The following is a 20,794-nucleotide window of genomic DNA, read 5'->3' as shown; positions in this document are numbered from 1 at the left end:
CCGGGCTTGACAGATTCCATGGCCCGAAGATTCACCAACTTGCTTCCGCTTCCGTCACATAAGAGATGCATTCTGGGAATGTGAAAATGGCGGCCCCCACTAAAAAGAAGTCTGTCCTTTTCATATGCTTAGGTCAGTTTATGAGATAGTGCTTTTCCTCGATGGCAGTGAATATTGTGCTACAAATGTATGCTAGGTCAATTTATCCAGGTTCGGAGGTTTGAAAAATATGGGTTCTAACCATAACCATCGTTTGCTTATAAGCTACTCGCTGTTCAGTTTTCGTGAACGTTTCTCTTTTTGATGATCATTACAAGGGAAACGAATATGAATAGCCAAGACAGAATCAGTTTTCTTATTGATGTCATGAAGTTGTGCAGTAGCATAGTGTAGACTGTTTTTTGTCAGTATCTATGTTCGGGGTTAGAGTTGTATAATGCTAACCTATGCATGGGCGGAGACAACTTTTTTGAAAAGGTGGGGTGCACAATTAAGATCTATTTATTGTCTTTGGTGGTAATTTATACAGAAATAAAGATTTTTTTCGAAATAAAAGGGGGGTGGGGGTGGGGGTTGCGCACCCCCGCACCCCCCTCTGTATCCGCCCATGCTATGCTTGCTGTCAATGTTAATTGATTTGGTTGTCATGTTCGGTTGCTTGGCAGTGTGTGTGTCATAGTGATGGCGTGGATCATTATGTCTGTCAGTGTCACTAGTTGGTTTCCCTGGTCCAGACTTTTTTATGTACATGCCACTATGGCATTGAGAATCATTCACTTTCTCGCTATTTCTGTTTATTTGTGCATCTCACATGTCCTAGATCCTCACTGATTATGATCTGGGCTATCAGCACTGTACATGCCCTCATGAGCATGATGAGTAAGAGCAGTTCAGTGCTCTATGTTAGTGGTAAGAGAGATTGAGAGGTGGTGAGATTGGGTTTAATGCGGTATGAAATTCAAGATTTTTTCACTAAAAAGTGACTTACTTGCATGTGTGTGTTGCTGCTTGTACTACTCTAGACTTTTTATAGTGCTAGCCCACTGAGGTACCATGCCAAATGGATACCCTACTTGGACACATTATACTAACTCGCTCGTAGTGGCAATTACGAGTTATGTCCCTTCTATATCCCTTCTATTCACCAATCAGATTCCACCTCTCTAATCACTTGCATTTGCTGAAAACGAAATGGCGGCACCCTGTCAAGATGATCTGATCGATAATCAAGATATATTGTACTAAAATGTGTCTTACCTCGCCAAGTACTTGAAATTACTTGAGCACCTTTGGATTTGGAAACATATGTCCATTCCCAGTTGACGGTACACATGCTCTGGTGACTGCCATGCAGATTTTGGTCGTTTGCAGGATATCGTGAGGATAAATTCCCAAGAAAATTATGCCATAGGTTCAAATCAGCTTTGTTAGTCCCACAAGTAATTATTTATTAAATTTTCATCAATATTTTTAAGATGTGAACATAGTGAAGTGGGGGCACTTATGATATTTTTTTGGTAAACAAACTTTTCAAGGCATCTGTGTATGTCAACAGTCAAACAATATCATTCACATGCAGCCTGAAGGTTTGGTAGGACTGTATATTTCATCTAATAAAGAAACAAAACAAACAGTAAAATTTATTGAGAATCATGCCGAATAAATTGTGCTTTTGTCAACAACTTTTCACATTTCACTCATTTTATACAGTCCGTTTGACTCCAAATGAGGACACTGAATTGCAAAATAACTCGAAATCTAGAAAAGTGTATGAAACATCAATACGGTACTTGACCATGAATACCCTGTACCCAACAAAATCTGAACTTTTTGTTTATTTTAAGACCCATGACGGATGAAGTTCTTTAAGAAACTATCATGTAATTTTGTATAGAAATGTGTACATGACACGTAGGGGGGACAAACCGTGGAAGGCACAGCGCAAGCATGCATGCACTGCACGGTCTGTGGTAGGGGAAATGACAGAGCGTTAGAGGGGCCGTCGCATGATAATTTCAGTCGCAATCTGACTCGCTCATGCCATAGATCTCGTCGTTGGAACTGCTGGTGCCTGAACCGACTGCCACTATTATAGGTTGGACTGTTGCTGGCCGTAGACCATCTCGTGACCAATAACGTGGCTCTATCTCATCAACGACTGTGGCCACACAACGCCTCCATGTTTCTACTGTTACCCGACCAAGGGATTCCTTTACGAGTTGTCCAACGTATCGTAATTTGAACGTTGTGTTCGATCGTCCAACCTCACCCTTGACGATGCCCCATACCAACTCGATTGGATTCAGGTCGCAGTGATAAGGTGGCAGTCGTAAGACAGCGTGACCCTGACCCTTGATGTAACTGTCAACTTTATATACGGGGTCAGCTTTCATAGTTTTGATGATTTCATAGAGCTGTGGTTTCGTCACTCGAGAAGGAAAGGTAATGTTCCTCCGTTGCAGCCAAGTAACCATGTCTCCTTTACGGTTATTAGAGGTTGGAGTCTTGTTTTCTGGATCCTGCACACTATGATACGGTGCATTGTCCATGACAATGAGAGACTTGGTAGGCAAAGCAGGGACTAATTTATCTTTCACCCACTCCAGAAATACATTGCCGTTCATTTCTGTGTGGTAGTCCCTGTTGTCTTTGGCCTTGGCTCTAAAGACGAGGTCACAGTCTGGGAGAAAACCCTGACTAGCAGAACCAGCATGGAGAACTATGAGTCTTTCACCCTTTCCCATTGGTAACTTTCTACCAGACTCCTTACAGTCACCACTGGGTACCCACTGACTGCTGGCTGTGTGTGACGCATTTACCCATGTCTCATCTAAGAAGATGGGCTCATATCCTTCTTCACGTTTCTGCTTGATGGTACGAAGATAATGATTTCGGAGACGAACAATGTCAGACCGCTCACACAACACAGCCCTATTTTCTCCAGTTATCTTTTTGTATTTGTAACCAAATGTATGCAACAGCTGCCATAGTTTGTACTTTGTAACACGTAAATCATGGTCAGTTTCAAGGTGTTTCTTCAAAACTCTTAGGGACAGGTACTTATTTTCTGAGTGCAGTTTAACAATTACACGTCTGACTTGATCCCTCTGAAAACTGTCTAATTTATCAACCTTGCATGGTTTTGACATGTTCCCTACCTCCTTGGCCTGACTATTTGTATCTCGTCGACTAACAACATTTTTAAGTTTCTGAGGGGACATACCATTCAAGAATTTATTAATTGCATAAAAAGGCTTTGCTCTTTCTGCTTCACACATTCAACATCAACTGTTTAACATCTGCTGAGTAGCGCATCTTGTCATTGAATGAACACGGTCACTGTGTAGCACGTGCAGACCGTGCTTGCACTGTTTCTTCCACGGTTTGTCCCCCTACGTGTCATGTACACATTTCTTTACAAAATTACATGAAAGTTTCTTAAAGAACTTCATCCGTCATGGGTCTTAAATTAAACAAAATTCAGATTTTTTGGGGTACAGGGTATTCATGGTCAAGTACCGTATTGATGTTTCATACACTTTTCTGGATTTCGAGTTATTTTGCAATTCATCGTTCTCATTTGGAGTCAAACGGACTGTAGATCCAGGTCAGTCACTGTCAATGTCTTTACACCACAATGGTTGACATGATTTGTTTTGAAGTATTATCTTTATTCATCACATGTTAAAGACAGAGTTATGTCTGTCTTTGAGGGAATTTGTCAGTATTTGTTTGGCTTCAGCCTTAACAAGTATACAAAATCCATAAAGATCCAGGCTTGGATAGGTCTTCAGCAACCCATGCTTGTCGCCGTAAATGGTGGTGGTCGTAAGAGGCGAATAACAGGATTGTGTGGTCAGACTTGCTGACTTGACTGATGTAAGTCATCGTACCCCTTTTGCGCAGGTCGATGCTCGTGATGTCAGTCACTGGATTGTCTGGCCCAGACTCGATTATTTACAGACGGCCGTCACATAACTTGAATGTTACTGAGTTCGGCGTTAAACAACAAAATACAACAACAACAACAAATATACAAGGAAAACTTTACTGAAGATTTTAACTTTTTCAAGTGTACACAATATCTAAGACATGTATGATAGGGACTCTGTTCTATTTGGATTTCCACCAGTGCAGCATTTATTGGCATTAGTAAGATTAATGCCATTCTCTCCCCCCCCCCCCACCCATATACAGAGAACGCACAACGCATACTACAGACCTGTTAATCCTCCTACAATTTGATTAATAATCTCCCAGTCTCCCACATGAGAGACTATTACTCCTGCAAAACAGCATTTTCCATTAATTTAAAAATTCGCCTCCAATTTCCCGTTAGCAAAGACAAAGGACAGGAAATTTCCGATTATGGAAATCTATGAGTGAGTTTTCCGATTAAATCTGTATGCATACATGCATGTGATACCTCCTGATCTGTCTGTGAAGCTCCAGGTTTAGTGACCCTTATCCTGGTCACCCGCTGTTTGAACCAGGTGAGCTTTTGTCTTGTAATCAACTGGTAATTAAATCCATTTGGTGAATGATTTAACAATGTAAACTGTAAAGAAAACTTGGATAGTCCTAACAGGTGCCTGAAGGGTTGAACTTGAAATGCTGATAACTACCTGTCACTTCCTGAAATATACTGTTCTCTTCATGTTCTTAGCATGTTTATTCCTCCATAATTTAAGAATGCCATATGACTGGCCCAGTTATACATGACTTTATTGCAGGGGTAGATTTAACAACAAATTTTTTATGTAGCCAGCAGGGCTTGCTCCTTTCAAAAGCTTCTGGCACTTCTCCAAACAAACTGCCCCAGAATTGAATGTTAGAGGCCACGACTGAGTTACCCAGGGGGCTCCTCACCCCTAAAACGTCTTTTCCTGCTCTCTGAGATTAAATCTGGGCTTCCAACTGCCTCATTTTGTGGCGATTTTAAAAGCAGATAAAGATGTTGTTGTACAGAACTTTACCAAATGGCCGTCAGTTGTGTTATTCTAACAGGATGATCTTTGAGTAAACCATTCACACGACCCCATTCCTACTAAATATTTTCTCATCGAAATTACATGATTCACGAGTAGTGTCCAATTTAAAAAGTAAACATACACAGTGAAGGGGGTGAAAGTTTGACTAGCCTGAATGGGGTAGATTGTGGGTGGTTTATTCTTGGAGGAGGAAAATGCAAATGGAAATAAAGCCTAACTGTACTCACAAGAAAATTATTATTTATTGTTTTATGATATTTGGTTTTCTTAATAAAATTAATAATGATAAAAGTTGTAAATCATCGAAAGCATTGTTAGAAACCAATTTCTATCCAATGATATCCCATGGTACAACTATGAAAATACTCCTGGCGAGGTTACTGTTATATTATTGATGTTCAGAGCTTTCTAATGGTACCAAACATCGAACAAATCTTCGCTCGTGTTATTTATACAAAACTTCGAAAAAGGAGGAATTTCCCGGTATTTTCTAATGCCACTGAACGGAACTATTATCAGGAAATGTGTGATGTAGATCATAATTATAATTATTTTTATCATCATTTTCTGATTAATTCAAGAATGAAAATAAAAAAATAAAAAAATTAGTGGATAGCTCTATTATGAAATCTTAAAACTTCAGAAAAAGGCCATAATTTACGCTTCCTTGGTGCTTAAATCTGGATGTTATGAAGATGTTAGGTTATATCTTTATTAAAAACAAACTTAACTAAGTTATACATGCATTATTCAAATAATGTGATAAACATAACTTTCATATTTATAAACAGTAGGATTAGACCTTTCAAATGGTGTTTGACATGTAGTAGCAAAGATGTTTTACAAGCTGATAATTTCCTCGATAAATGTAGGCTTCATCTATCACCACCAAGTCTTTGGGAACTTGGTGTGATAGCAGTAAAGCCTTCTCACTGACTGGTTGTGTTTTGTAATATATTTATTGCAAGAGTATGTCTCCCTGCTTCAGCTATAATGTTTGGGCCTCCAGTGTTCACACTGGGTCTACAGTTGTTTCAATGTGCTGGCCCTTAGGCTCTCAGTCTACTCTGTGGAGTTTCAGACACTGCTTTTACTCATTGGTTTAAAAGTACCCCATGGACTGTCCCCAAGGAAGTATGCATATTTGGAGCACCCCGTGAATGATAACATATAAGTACAGACTCAATAAATTGTAAAGAGTCCAGCAAGGAATAACAAAAAGACATGAACACTGGTTTTTTCCAGACAAAAGGGCAACTTTAAAATTATTTTCTCTAAGTTATTTTGTCAGAGACCTTCTACAATTTAGTGTTGTAAATACCTGTTTCAGAAAATGTTCTTGACAGTTTTTTCCTCCAGAAGCTTGAAAATAGTTGAACAACAAATCCAGCACTTCCTCCTGTCAGATTAGGAGATCTGTTGTTCGTACAGTAGTTGGAATCTTCATATCATAATATGATTCTCTGAATTTTGCAGGTAATATATGCCGGTCGACAATGGCAGAAGGAATATTTCAACATCTGGTCAAGACTAATGGACTCACTGATCAGGTATATTTTCTTTGTCTGTCTGTACATACAACAGCAGCATGAATTACATGTTTAAAAATTCAAAGTTTTTGTGTTCTTATCAAGGCTCTCATTGTGCAGCATGTCTTTAAGAGTAGGCGGGATAGTGACAGCTATTGACTGATGGTGGTTGAAATATATCAAAGGGCTTGTGGAATATCAAGATACAATGGCAACTAGGATTTCAGGTCCCACACCACACACAGAGCTATAATACAGTTGGCCACTGATACTTGTAAACCAGTGCCTGATATGGTTCTGGTGAATCAGTGTCTATGTGTCTGCTTCACCATTATGTGAGTGTCTTTGTGTCTGCTTTGCAAGTAAATGTGTGTCTGTGTGTCTGCTTTGCTGGTAAATGAATGTCTGTGTATATGCCCTGTTGGTATACGAAGTGTCTGTGTATATGCCCTGTTGGTAAATGAAGTGTCTGTATATATGCCCTGCCAATTAATGAATGTCTGTGTATATGCCTTGCCAGAAAATGAATGTCTGTGTATATGCCCTGCCAGTAAATGAAGTGTCTGTGTATATGCCCTGCCAGTAAATGAAGTGTCTGTGTATATGCCCTGCCAATAAATGAAGTGTCTGTGTCTGTGCCCTGCTAGTAATGAAGTATCTGTATATATGCCCTGCTAGTAATGAAGTGTCTGTGTATATGCCCTGCCAGTAAATGAAGTGTCTGTGTATATGCCCTGCCAGTAAATGAAGTGTCTGTGTATATGCCCTGCTAGTAAAGAAGTGTCTGTGTATATGCCCTGCCAATAAATGAAGTGTCTGTGTCTGTGCCCTGCTAGTAATGAAGTATCTGTATATATGCCCTGCTAGTAATGAAGTGTCTGTGTATATGCCCTGCTAGTAAAGAAGTGTCTGTGTATATGCCCTGCCAGTAAATGAAGTGTCTGTGTATATGCCCTGCTAGTAAAGAAGTGTCTGTGTATATGCCCTGTCAGTAAATGAAGTGTCTGTGTATATGCCCTGCTATTAATGAAGTATCTGTATATATGCCTTGCCAGTAAATGTAGTGTCTGTGTATATGCCCTGCTATATGCCCAGCCAGTAAATGAAGTATCTGTGTATATGCCCTGCCAGGTAATGAAATATCTGTGTATATGCACTGCTAGTAAATGAAGTGTCTGTGAATATGCCCTGCCAGGTAATGAATGTCTGTGTATATGCCCTGCTAGGTATGAGGTATCTGTGTATATGCCCTGCCAGTAAATGAAGCATCTGTGTATATGCCCTGCTAGTAATGAAGTGTCTGTGTATATGCCCTGCTAGTAATGAAGTGTCTGTGTATATGCCCTGTCAGTAAATGAAGTGTCTGTGTATATGCCCTGCTACTAATAAAGTGTCTGTGTATATGCCCTGCTAGTAAAGAAGTGTCTGTGTATATGCCCTGTCAGTAAATGAAGTGTCTGTGTATATGCCCTGCCTGTATATGAAGTGTCTGTGTGTATGCCCTGCCAGTAAATGAAGTGTCTGTGTATATGCCCTGCCTGTATATGAAGTGTCTGTGTATATGCCCTGCTAGTAATGAGGTATCTGTGTATATGCCCTGCCTGAATATGAAGTGTCTGTGTATATGCCCAGCCAGTAAATGAAGTATCTGTGTATATGCCCTGCCAGGTAATGAAATGTCTGTGTATATGCCTTGCCAATAAATGAAGTGTCTGTGTATATGCCCTGCCAGGTAATGAATGTCTGTGTATATGCCCTGCCTGTATATGAAGTGTCTGTGTGTATGCCCTGCCAGTAAATGAATGTCTGTGTATATGCCCTGCCTGTATATGAAGTGTCTGTGTGTATGCCCTGCCAGTAAATGAAGTGTCTGTGTATATGCCCTGCCAGTAAATGAAGTGTCTGTGTATATGCCCTCCCAGGTAATGAAGTGTCTGTGTATATGCCCTGCCAGGTAATGAATGTCTGTGTATATGCCCTGCCTGTATATGAAGTGTCTGTGTGTATGCCCTGCCAGTAAATGAATGTCTGTGTATATGCCCTGCCTGTATATGAAGTGTCTGTGTGTATGCCCTGTCAGTAAATGAAGTGTCTGTCTATATGCCCTGCCTGTATATGAAGTGTCTGTGTATATGCCCTGCTAGTAATGAGGTATCTGTGTATATGCCCTGCCTGAATATGAAGTGTCTGTGTATATGCCCTGCCAGTATATGAAGTGTCTGTGTATATACCCTGCCTGTATATGAAGTGTCTGTGTATATGCCCTGCCAGTAAATTAAGTGTCTGTGTATATGCCCTGCCTGTATATGAAGTGTCTGTGTATATGCCCTGCCAGTAAATGAAGTATCTGTGTATATGCCCTGCCTGTATATGAAGTGTCTGTGTATATGCCCTGCCTGTAAATGATAGTGTTTGCCATGTGACAGTGGGAGATCGATAGCGCTGCTCTTGGAGGCTGGCATAATGGTGTTCCCCCAGATGACCGCACAATGAGAACGTTGAAGAAAAATGGGATCACAGGTTACAAGCATCTGGGTCGACAGGTAGGTCTTGAGGCTGGAGTACTGGGTGTTGGTGTCCGGTCATAGACGACTGTTTAAACAATGACACTGTAATATTCGTTGTCAGATACTAGATGAATTTAAATCAGTTTCAAAAATCAAAATCAACATGTGACAGTTTTATGCTGCAGACCAAATCTTTTCACTGCACAAACGATTTCATTTCAGATTAAGAAGGCTGACTTTCATGACTTTGATGTCATATTTGGAATGGATGAAGACAACATGAGGTATACCAATAACCTGTCTTGGCAACATGCCAAGCTCCTTCCCAGCGCGTGACACCTTCATTACACTCTTGGTAACATCGCTGCCACCAGTGTGGGCGCGGCCATTATAAGAATCTTGAAATTTGCCCTCTAACCCCAAATGTAGTAACGTTGATACTTTTGTTAATGTCTTTGGGAATGTCATGATATTTCATTTTGAAAAGGTTTACGACTTACCATGTTTTCCAGATGAATTTACTTTGTTGTTTTAATAATCAGATTGGTTCGGGATTGCAGACTAATGGAAAATCAACCAACTTCTCCCTTACATTCTTACTTTATCAATAACACAATAGTTTTAATGAAACAGAAATTCAAATTGACAAACGAAGAAAGTAATTTAGCAGCAATAAGTGTATTCGGCGTCACGACAGTCGTCACTTGTTTGTAAACATAACGGTCATTCGGTTGCGAGCTCAACTCCAAGCATGGTTGTGGCCACCTATTCACAGTGGGGAGTTTTCACTGGTGGCAGCGATAGTTAAGAGAGCTCCGCGAACGGGCTATTGCTGTGAGGAGCCTGGGCAACATGCATGGCAAGGGAGATAACTTCTCACACTTTATAACCATCATGTATTAAGAAGTGAATGATAGGATTCCTGCTATTGTTCATACTACCAATACCATGATTTTGGTAAATACTTGATTTTGATTGGTCAATAAGAGGTATCAAATCACAATACACCCCTTCTGATTGAAACAGCAGATATGATGGCCACATCACTGTGGAGGCTAATATTTTTAGAATAGTACTTATACTGTCATTGTCAGTAGTTAGATTTAGATAATTATGTGAAACAATTATATGCTGCAAAATGCTAAGTTGTGGTTACTAGGATATTTTAAAAAACCATTTTAGAAATCTGTAAAGAGAAGGTATTTCAAGCTTGACAAGAGAGAGCTTGCTATTTGGCACTTTTCTTTGTCTGACTGCGACATCATATCTTTTACGTCACAATGAGCGATTTGACGTCATAATAGTGACTTGCGATGTAGAATGAAATCTTTCCTTAGCCTGCTTAATTTTCTTTAGGGGTGCCCACCTCATGTTAGCATGGTTAGCTTACAAACTTGCCGTGCTTATATGCTTTCAGTGCCTGGCATAAGTTCGTGTGAAGGGTTATGGTGTAAACAAACTGCTTGAGCATATAGAACACCACATTTTGTTTAAAGGCTGTTGTTGGTGATTCTGCTAATTCTGACTGACAACCCAATGAAACCCCATCTGCCCAAGGCGAGAAAATTAAATGACTGTAAAAGTCCAGTTTCCACCCTTGCCGAACTAGGCTGGTATTATGGAGTTAGATTTTGGCTGGACTAACGAGTCTATGCATAGTCCAATCAAAATCGCTCACCGAAATCAAAATCCAGTTCGTAAACTGTCATGCAGAGTTCGGTCGATTGTAGGATTTGCAGAGCATGTGCACCGCCAACTCGTTGTCAACAGATATTTTCCAAATCTTTTCAAGTTTTTAATCAAGGTGCTCACATGATTTTTTGCACCTCGTAAGACCCGTTTTATCACAATATAGATCTTGTTTGTCGATCAGATCATCTTGACTGGGCACCGCCATTTTGTTTGAAACAAATGCAAGTGATATGAGAGGTGGAATCTACAGGTAACCTAGCTCTACAATGAAAACACAGTGTGTTTATCACCTAACTGACTGTGGGCAGACTGAAATACATGGTTCTGTTTGAACTTGTGTTTGACAATTGCTGATGAAATTGTTTGGTTGACATGGTTGATCAACTTTTACAAATGTGGAATAAAATTTATGCCTCCACAACAGTATGCAATATTCCTTGCTACTTTGACAGTAAAACCGTGACGAGCAATGAAGAACATTCACCCGAACACAGCAACTGACCACATCGTACCCACTACCCAGCATGCTCTTGTGTTAGTATCATCTTTTCCTTCATCGCCCAACTGACAGGATGTGTGTACACTGTACTCTTAGACGTATGACTGGAAAATAGACCTGTGTTGTCTTTGGTTTTTACTTAGTTGTTTCTCTATATGAGAAACAATAAAGTTTGGAAATCTGGCTGTGATAACGGCTGGAAACCGTTTTCATTGTGGTGTGGTGTTTTATGTGTTCATTTCATGTCATGTAATACGCCTGGATTTCATGCTTGGCAAACTCAGTATTTGCTTCATTGTTTAATGTACATCATGTACATCGTCTTTGCAATTTTGGTCATTGTCCATTTGTGTAAATATTATGCTGCACATGGGATTTTCCAGCCTGCACATGGGATTTTTCAGCCATTCCAAATTCTGCACAAAAATCTTGCGATGTTTATCTATGATGCTCCAGTGGTAAACACCTTTCCTGCTGTCATGCAGGGTAGGCTGCATTTGTTACCTGTGCTCTTTGTTTTCATCTATACTTATTTTTATGATATTATTTAGATTCTGAAGAATGGACATCATTATCATTTTACCTAAGCCATGCTTGAATTGCAAGGGCAAGAAATCCTTTGACCCCTAAGTCCGTGTCTAGATTGCCAGGTTCTCTACACTATCGACCATCAGTGCACTGATCTGTCTGTCCCTTCCCTTCAAACTTATCTGTCAACCATGGTCTGCGGAGAAGTTGTTTATCAGCCGAGTCTAGGAACTCGAGGAGAAATGGCTCTCGACCACCCAAGCCGAAGTCCAGGCATTGCAGATGTGTGTGGCCTGGCTGGGCAAACAGTCCACTAGGAGGATGTCTCCTACCAGTCGTCCCTCTATAACCTAAAAGGGTGGGGGTATGTAGTTATACCAAGGAATTCCTTCAGTCTGAATTCTTTTCCAATGGGGGTACAGTTTCTATACCAATAGGGAAGGTGCAGTGCAAAGTTTGATTGCAATAAGTAGATTTTCTGAGAAAATATTGCTTTTTTCATGTTTTGAACTTAGAAATATGTTGGAGTCAAAATCAGGGTATGAGTGAGCCCTGTTCACTTTTTGCCTTGTTGCATACTGTTGTGGAGGGGTAAGTTAAAAACATAAGGAACGTAAGTGTTTTCCATAGTTATTTATGCCTGCCTGTCCATCCCCTCAAAGATTGGGTCAGCCTGTCAATGACGACAGGAGCTCTTTGGAAAAGATGACGCCAACACAAGAGCATGCTGGGTACCATGTGTCGGGTGAATGTTCTACATTGTTCTTCACTGTTTTACTACAGACATAGTAAGGAATATTGTGTCAGGAAAGGTATATAAATAAGGGGAATATTTAATTTCCCAGAGACGTACCGGTATATGGTCCCGGGGCACCAAGAAGGTTAACTCGACAATGGCTGATAAGATATTACTTTGACAATACATGGTCTTAGAGTTCCACTTGATCCCAGGTTTAACCCCTGACTCCTATCTGTAACGCAAGAAGGTGTTATATGTAAATGATGTATTCGATGACACATCGTGTGATTATTGTTGATTATTGTTATGACATTGCTCAGGCATTTCCCCTTTCCTTTATCTGGCCAGGGAGATGGAACTTAGCCAATGTTCAACCTCTCAGTAAAGCATACATGACAAGACAGTTTGATATCAATGCTTACAGTGAACTGGATGAAATTAAGCCAAAGTCCTGTCGGTCTAAGTTGCTGATGCTGGGAGAGTGTGATCCAGAAGGGGAGCTGATAATAGAAGACCCATACTACGTGAGTCACACATCCATCACACCCACATTGGTGAAACACACACCAAACTCAGGACAATAGAAGACCCATACTACGTGAGTCACACATCCATCACACCCACACTGGTGAAACACACACTTAACTCAGGACAATAGAAGACCCATACTACGTGAGTCACACATCCATCACACCCACATTGGTGAAACACACACTTAACTCAGGACCATAGAAGACCCATACTACATGAGTCACACATCCATCACACCCACACTGGTGAAACACACACTTAACTCAGGACCAAAGGAGACCAGTACTACGTGAGTCACACATCCATCACACATCCATCACACACCCACACAGGTGAAACACACACTTAACTCAGGACCAAAGGAGACCTGTACTACGTGAGTCACACATCCATCACACACCCACACAGGTGAAACACACACTTAACTCAGGACCATAGGAGACCTGTACTACGTGAGTCACACATCCATCACACATCCACAGGTGAAAAACACTTAACTCAGGACCACAGAAGACCTGTACTCTGTGAGTCACACATCCATCACACATCCATCACACATCCACAGGTGAAACACACACCAAACTCAGGACCACAGAAGACCTGTACTATGTGAGTCACACATCCATCACACATCCATCACACATCCACAGGTGAAACACACACCAAACTCGGGACCACAGGAGACCTGTACTATGTGAGTCACACATCCATCACACATCCACAGGTGAAACACACACCAAACACGGGACCACAGAAGACCTGTACTATGTGAGTCACACATCCATCACACATCCACAGGTGAAACAATCACCAAACTCAGGACCACAGAAGACCTGTACTATGTGAGTCACACATCCATCACACCCACACAGGTGAAACACACACCAAACTCAGGACCACAGAAGACCTGTACTTTGTGAGTCACACATCCATCACACATCCATCACACCCACACAGGTGAAACACACACCAAACCCAGGACCATACAAGACCTGTATTCCGTGAGTCACACATCCATCACACATCCACAGGTGAAGCACACACCAAGCTCAGGACCATGGAAGACCTGTGCTATGTGAGTCACACATTTCTTAGCGGTACCTGTATTTGTGATTTAGTTCCAGTCATATCACAAACGTGACTTGCCATGAAACCCTACACTTCAAGACACAGATGTTCTCAAGATATGCAGACACAGGTTATAGAAAGTGTGCACAATGAATGCTAGAGATGCGGACTACATCCATTATATAATCACTACCACTCACTTCTCTGGTTCTCAGTGTAGGTGGCGCCATGCGCCATGCAGTATGTCATTGCAGTGGGCCATCAGAAATTTTCATGTGTTGTTGATTGCGACTAGCATGCTGTTTCAGTAAACATCCTTACCTGAAAATGCATATTATTTAAGAAATAAACGACTGCGAGTGGTTTCTGCCATTGCGTTTATCTGTATTGTCCAGCTACATATATGGGGAACAACTCATTAGACGCACCCCTCCTAAAAATAACGTCTAATATACGATGTCATCAAGTTGCAAGCGCATGTTCGAATCTCCAGATATGACGTCATGATAGAACAATGTTTTTGTGAAATAAACCACATTTCGTTCTTTATTGTTCTTTGTGACTTATTGCGTAGCTATCTTATATTTTTAAATATATCTTGACAGAAAAAGTACAGAAATTCAAAATACATGTAGTTCAATGTAGTCCACTGCTTGCATTGTATTAGACATGTCCGTCTTTGACGTGTATTTTGATTATTTAGAATTGTTGTTTTCTCAGATTCGATGTAAATATTATCAGTGTACTGTATTCTGTTGCTAAAATATACATAATGTGTTAGCATGGTAGTGTCATTTCTGTTGGGGCAGGGGGCAGGGCGGGGCAGGCATGGATGGCCAAGTTGTTTAAGCGCTAAAAATCACTGCGTGGAGTTGCCTCCTCTATCGGTAAACTTTTGTAAGTTGGTTGTTTAACGCCGCACTCAGCAATATTCAAGCTATATGACGGTGCCTGTAAATAATCCAGTCATTGACATCATGAGCATCGATCCACGCAATTGAGATACCATGGCATGCATCAACCAAGTCAGTGAGCCTGACCAACCGATCCTGTTAGTCGCCTCTTACGACAAGCATAGTCACCTTTTACGGCAAGCATTGGTTGCTGAAGACCTATTCTACCCCTGATCTTCACGGGTCAAACTTTTCTAAGAGCTGCATTATCAGTTTAAGGCAATATTACTGAAATACTGAAGCTTTGTTGAACCAAACTTTCACATTGTGTTACAGGGTAACAACATCAAGGACTTTGAGAAGGTGTACGAGCAGTGCCACAGAGCTTGCAACCATTTTCTCCAGAATTCAGACAAATTTCTTTCATCCTGACCTCAACATGGGCCTGATGTGAAGGCATGAAGAGTTACCCCCCCTACATGCTGTGTAGCCTCTTGATGTGTGTGTCATGGAGAAGGCCCTGTGGATCCTCTATATACACAGTGATATGCAGATATTAGCACTGTAACTGTGTAGGATACATCCGAAATCCCTTGTGTCTCTCCTGTATCTGGGTGATGGCAGTATGACTAGTGCTGTGAATTGTTGTTTATTTGTTGTGTTACATGTTTCAGGATCAGAGATGAAGGATGCTAGGGTGGTTCTGATAGTGCTGTAGGTGGATGGTTTGGCTGGGACGATACACCAACTGTGCGATCCGATACGGATCACGATACTTGTATGTTTTTTACTTGTGGTGCATAAGCCATGCGTAAGTCAAATACCTGTCACTCTGACAATTTACTGTTGGCATTGTCATGTATGACGCAATGGACTAATTTATGTTTTCACCACTAATTTTCACTACTAATTAGTGTTTGATGTAACAGTTATTAAAGCAAATATTTAAGATATAAATCTATTTTTTTACTTTTTGTGTGACTGTAATCGATACGTGTATCAGGAAGTAAAATATTGCAATTGGTGTGTCGTCCCATCATGTGTGTATGGCACCACATATACTGGTGGTTGGTTGTGGGTTCAAATCCCTGATTCCCCTTATGATCTATTCATGGGTTTCATGGTCAACCTCTTCAACCATCTTCACTTTCCTCATACATTACTGGCACACTGTCATGTGACTGAAATCCCCATTGAATCAGCATTAAAGCCAAGTCACTTGCTGCTTGGGCCCCTGAAGTAGACGTCACTTGCTGTTGGGGCCCCTGAAGTAGATGTCAGTGTCTGATGCCAACAATGTCTTGTCTCATTGAAAGTATGGCCTTGCTATTTATCTGTCAGTATGTGACAATATTTGATTTATATCCGTTTTTTAAATACCCTTGAAGCATTAAAACATGTTGTGTGATAACTGTTTCTCTGTACAGAGGACTTGAATGTAATACAATTCAAACAAACATCTTTGTTGTTGACTTGTTGTTTGTTGAAGTTGTCAAAAAGGATATAAATGATATGCAATGTCTTACAATCTGCAGACCCATGAAGATCCGGGGTAGAATAGGTCTTCAGAAACCCATGCTTGCCGTAAAAGGCGACTATGTTTGTCATAAGAGGCGACTAACAGGATCAAGTGGTCAGGTTCGCTGACTTGGTTGATGCATGTCATCGATCCCAATTGCGTGCATCGATGCTCATGATATTAATCATTGGATTGTCTGGTCCAGACTTGATTATTTACAGACTGCCGACATATAGCTGGAATATTGTTCAGTGCAACCTTCAGCAACCAACAAACGAACAAACAAACAATATCTACTGCGTATCATTTTGACAACATGAAACAATTTTTTGAAAAAAGTAGTAAACATGTTTTTTTGCTACTACTCCATATATGTTCGCTTAAAGTTTCAATACTTAAATATATTTAATACCAATTAAAAGAAGCTACTGACAATAATGTTTGTTTGTTTTGTTTGTTGTTGTTTAATGCTGCACTCAGCTATTTATCAGCTATATAACAGTGGTCTGTAAATAATCGAGTCTGTACCAGACGATCCAGTCATTGACATCATGAACATCGATCCACGCAATTGGGATACAATGACATGCATCAAACATGTCAGCGAGCCTGACCACCCGATCCCGTTACGACAAGCATAGTGAGTGTGTGAGTGAGTGAGTGAGTGAGTGAGTGAGTTGGGTTTTACGCCGCTTATAACAGTATTCCAGTTATATCACGGCGTGTCAGCTTAATGTGGGAGGAAAGCCCGAAGTGAAGCAGGTCTCAGACGTTTACCACTTCGGTGAAACCCACGAGCACGGGTATGGTGCTGACAAACCTAGAAACATAATCAGGGCGAACCGGGATTCGAACCCACAATCATAGGTTTCTGGCGTGCCCAAGGGACGCAACTCTGCACAGCTAATCGCGGTGCCTTAGACGACTGGGCCACCCGTGCCCCCTACGACAAGCATAGTCACCATTTACGGCAAGCATTGGTTGCTATTCTACCCTGGATCTTCACAGTTCTACTGACAATAATGACACTGCTTGCATGAGAAAAACTAATCAACTATGTATCTGTGTGACAAAATCACCATTACCCATTAATTACATGAAGGCAACGCTTTTCCTTGAACACTGCTGCAGTGACTGTGCACAGACAGCTTGTTGTTACTTAGATTTATCACTGTTAAGTTACAAGACATCTGGAACAGCATTATAAGCAAATGCATTTTTATGTATGCCATTGGTTTAAAAATACCTTAAATAGGCTGGTGCCAAGGTTGTAGAAATATATTGAATACCCAATAGACTGGAGCCAGGGATTAGAAAAAATTATTGAATACCGAATAGACTGGGGCCAGTGATGTAGAAATATGCTGAATACCCAATAGACTGGAGCCAGGGTTGTAGAAATATATGGAATACCCAATAGACTGGAGCCAGGGATTAGAAAAATTATTGAATACCGAATAGACTGGGGCCAGTGATGTAGAAATATGCTGAATACCCAATAGACTGGAGCAAGGGTTGTAGAAATATATTGAAAACCCAATAAGCTAGACTCGAGGTGGTGGAGGGTAGAAATATATTGAATACCCAATAGACTGGAGCCAGGGTTGTAGAAATATATTGAATACCCAATAGACTGGAGCCAGGGTTGTAGAAATATATTGAATACCCAATAGACCGGAGCCAGAGTTGTAGAAATGTCTTGAATACCCAATAAACTGGAGCCAGAGTTGTAGAAATGTCTTGAATACCCAATAAACTGGAGCCAGAGTTGTAGAAATGTCTTGAATACCCAACTGATTGGAGCCAGGGGGAGTAGAAATATATTGAATGCCCAACAAACTTGGCCAAGGGGAGTAGAAATATATTGAATACCCAATAGACTGGAGCCAGGGGGAGTAGAAATATATTGAATACCGTATAGACTAGGCCAAGTGGAGTAGACATATTGAATACCCAATAGACTAGGCCAAGGGGAGTAGACATATATTGAATACCCAATAGACTGGAGCCAGGGGGAGTAGAAATATATTGAATACCGAATAGACTAGGCCAAGTGGAGTAGAAATATATTGAATACCGCCAGACTTGGCCAAGGGGCGTAGAATTATATTGAATACCCAATAGACTAGGCCAAGGGGAGTAGACATATTGAATACCCAATAGACTAGGCCAAGGGGAGAAGACATATATTGAATACCCAATAGACTAGGCCAAGGGGAGTAGACATATTGAATACCCAATAGACTAGGCCAAGGGGAGTAGACATATTGAATACCCAATAGACTAGGCCAAGGGGAGAAGACATATATTGAATACCCAATAGACTAGGCCAAGGGGAGTAGACATATATTGAATACCCAATAGACTAGGCCAAGGGGAGTAGACATATTGAATACCCAATAGACTAGGCCAAGGGGACTAGACATATATTGAATACCCAATAGACTAGGCCAAGGGGACTAGACATATATTGAATACCCAATAGACTAGGCCAAGGGGAGTAGACATATATTGAATACCCAATAGACTAGGCCAAGGGGAGTAGACATATATTGAATACCCAATAGACTAGGCCAAGGGGTGTAGACATATTGAATACCCAATAGACTAGGCCAAGGGGAGTAGACATATATTGAGTACCTAAGAAAAAAGATGAATACCCAATAAGGCTGATGTGACATGAGATTGTGAAGACTTCTCAGGAGCACTGCTATAGTGGCAGGAAGCTGGACCTGGCTGGGTGTCGGAGGGTTGATTGCATCTTCCAGGGCCTACTCCTGCAACACAAAGGACAGCAGTCAAGCCATTTGATAAGACCATTCCCACAAGGTTTCAACTTGCATCAACACATACTAGTACTCATATTCAGCACTGACTTGTAAGTAGAGTTTCAGATAGATTGTTTATGCGAGAAAGGATAGACTAGGTGTTCATGCAGCAACAGTTGGTCATGCCAAAGACAGAGGAAAACTGTTGACTGACAGGTCGGTGGAGAGTGAGTGAGTTAGGGTTTATTGTCAGTTCAAGCATAGCATGTCCGCTTGATATGACAGGGCAGCCTGAAAGGATGCATGCATTAAAACCTAGAAGCATTGGATGGTATTGACCAAACTCAATTACGGGCCACCAGATCCTGGCTACCCGTAAGTATGTGCAGTTCGTGAATTAGGAAACACTGAAGTGACCAGGGCAGGTGAGGGGAGATCCTTGTCTTGAGTTAACACCTCACTGTCACCACAACTCGCCCAGTGTTCCAAAATGGTGATTGACTGTCTTCCTTTGTTTGTTGTTTAACACTGCACTCTGCAATATTTTAGCTATAAGACGGCGGTCTGAAAACAATCGAGTCTGGACCAGACAATCCAGTGATTGACATCACGAACATCGTCAGTGAGGCTCACCACCCGATTCCTTTTACGGCATGGGTTGCTGAATACCTATTCTAACTTCACCAAGCATGCTACATTGAGGGATGAGAGTGTAATCAAAGGCAAAACTCAAGATGCCCAAGTTTGCACGTTTTGTTTTTTCCATTTTCTTTGTGCTCTCGGGTTCAATCATTAACTATTACTTAATCAACAATTCTGTCAATTGTGTAAATGTTCAGTTGCATTATATAATGTCCACAAATCATCACCTTGGCTTAAATAACCTTCTTTTATGTTGACAATACCGTGTATTGGCACTGCATGGAGACAAGCTGAAGTACAAATACCGAGGAGATGCAACTGGCGCAGAAGTAGGTGCAATGTAATGCATGATACATCTAAGCAAAGAAACCCTTCCTACCGATCGTAATCTCAAACTCGACGCCGGAGACTCTTGTTTTTGGTCGACGTCCCAGTTCCACACTTTGCTGGATTCACTAGCTTCAGTTGCAGCATGTGACAAGCAGTGACAAGCAGTGACAAGCAGTGGCAAGCAGTGACAAGCAGTGACAAGCAGTGACAAGCAGTGGCAAGCTGTGACAAGCAGTGACAGCAGTGGCAAGCAGTGACAAGCAGTGGCAAGCTGTGACAAGCAGTGACAGCAGTGGCAAGCAGTGACAAGCAGTGACAAGCAGTGACAAGCAGTGGCAAGCTGTGACAAGCAGTGGCAAGCAGTGACAAGCAGTCACAAGCAGTGGCAAGCTGTGACAAGCAGTGACAGCAGTGACAAGCAGTGGCAAGCAGTGACAAGCAGTGACAAGCAGTGGCAAGCAGTGACAAGCAGTGACAAGCAGTGACAAGCAGTGGCAAGCTGTGACAAGCAGTGGCAAGCAGTGACAAGCAGTCACAAGCAGTGACAAGCAGTGGCAA

The 20,794-nt window shown here is 41.3% G+C and overlaps 1 protein-coding gene across 1 annotated transcript; it reads left to right on the top strand.

The window, feature by feature from the left end:
* Positions 1-63: 63 nt before the first annotated feature.
* Positions 64-16,934, top strand: LOC124142929 (low molecular weight phosphotyrosine protein phosphatase-like). The gene is made up of 6 exons (XM_046511654.2): positions 64-132; positions 6,468-6,541; positions 8,947-9,063; positions 9,250-9,311; positions 12,910-13,009; positions 15,314-16,934. Exons 1-6 carry the CDS (start codon positions 66-68, stop codon positions 15,407-15,409), a joined length of 516 nt encoding a protein of 171 aa, XP_046367610.1. The 5' UTR covers positions 64-65; the 3' UTR covers positions 15,410-16,934.
* The last annotated feature ends 3,860 nt before the right edge of the window (positions 16,935-20,794 follow it).

This window comes from Haliotis rufescens, unplaced genomic scaffold, assembly GCF_023055435.1.
Source record: "Haliotis rufescens isolate VD_foot unplaced genomic scaffold, xgHalRufe1.0.p SCAF_6, whole genome shotgun sequence".
NCBI lineage: Eukaryota > Metazoa > Mollusca > Gastropoda > Lepetellida > Haliotidae > Haliotis > Haliotis rufescens.
This window is presented reverse-complemented; position numbering and strand designations above follow the sequence as displayed.

Excerpts from the sequence above, each read along its gene's own strand:
- LOC124142929 (XM_046511654.2), top strand. The coding sequence starts at position 66 with ATGCATTCTGGGAATGTGAAAATGGCGGCCCCCACTAAAAAGAAGTCT. Across the intron at positions 133-6,467 it reads TGTCCTTTTCATATGCTTAG|GTAATATATGCCGGTCGACA; the intron begins GTCAGTTTATGA and ends TGAATTTTGCAG. Across the intron at positions 13,010-15,313 it reads TAATAGAAGACCCATACTAC|GGTAACAACATCAAGGACTT; the intron begins GTGAGTCACACA and ends ATTGTGTTACAG.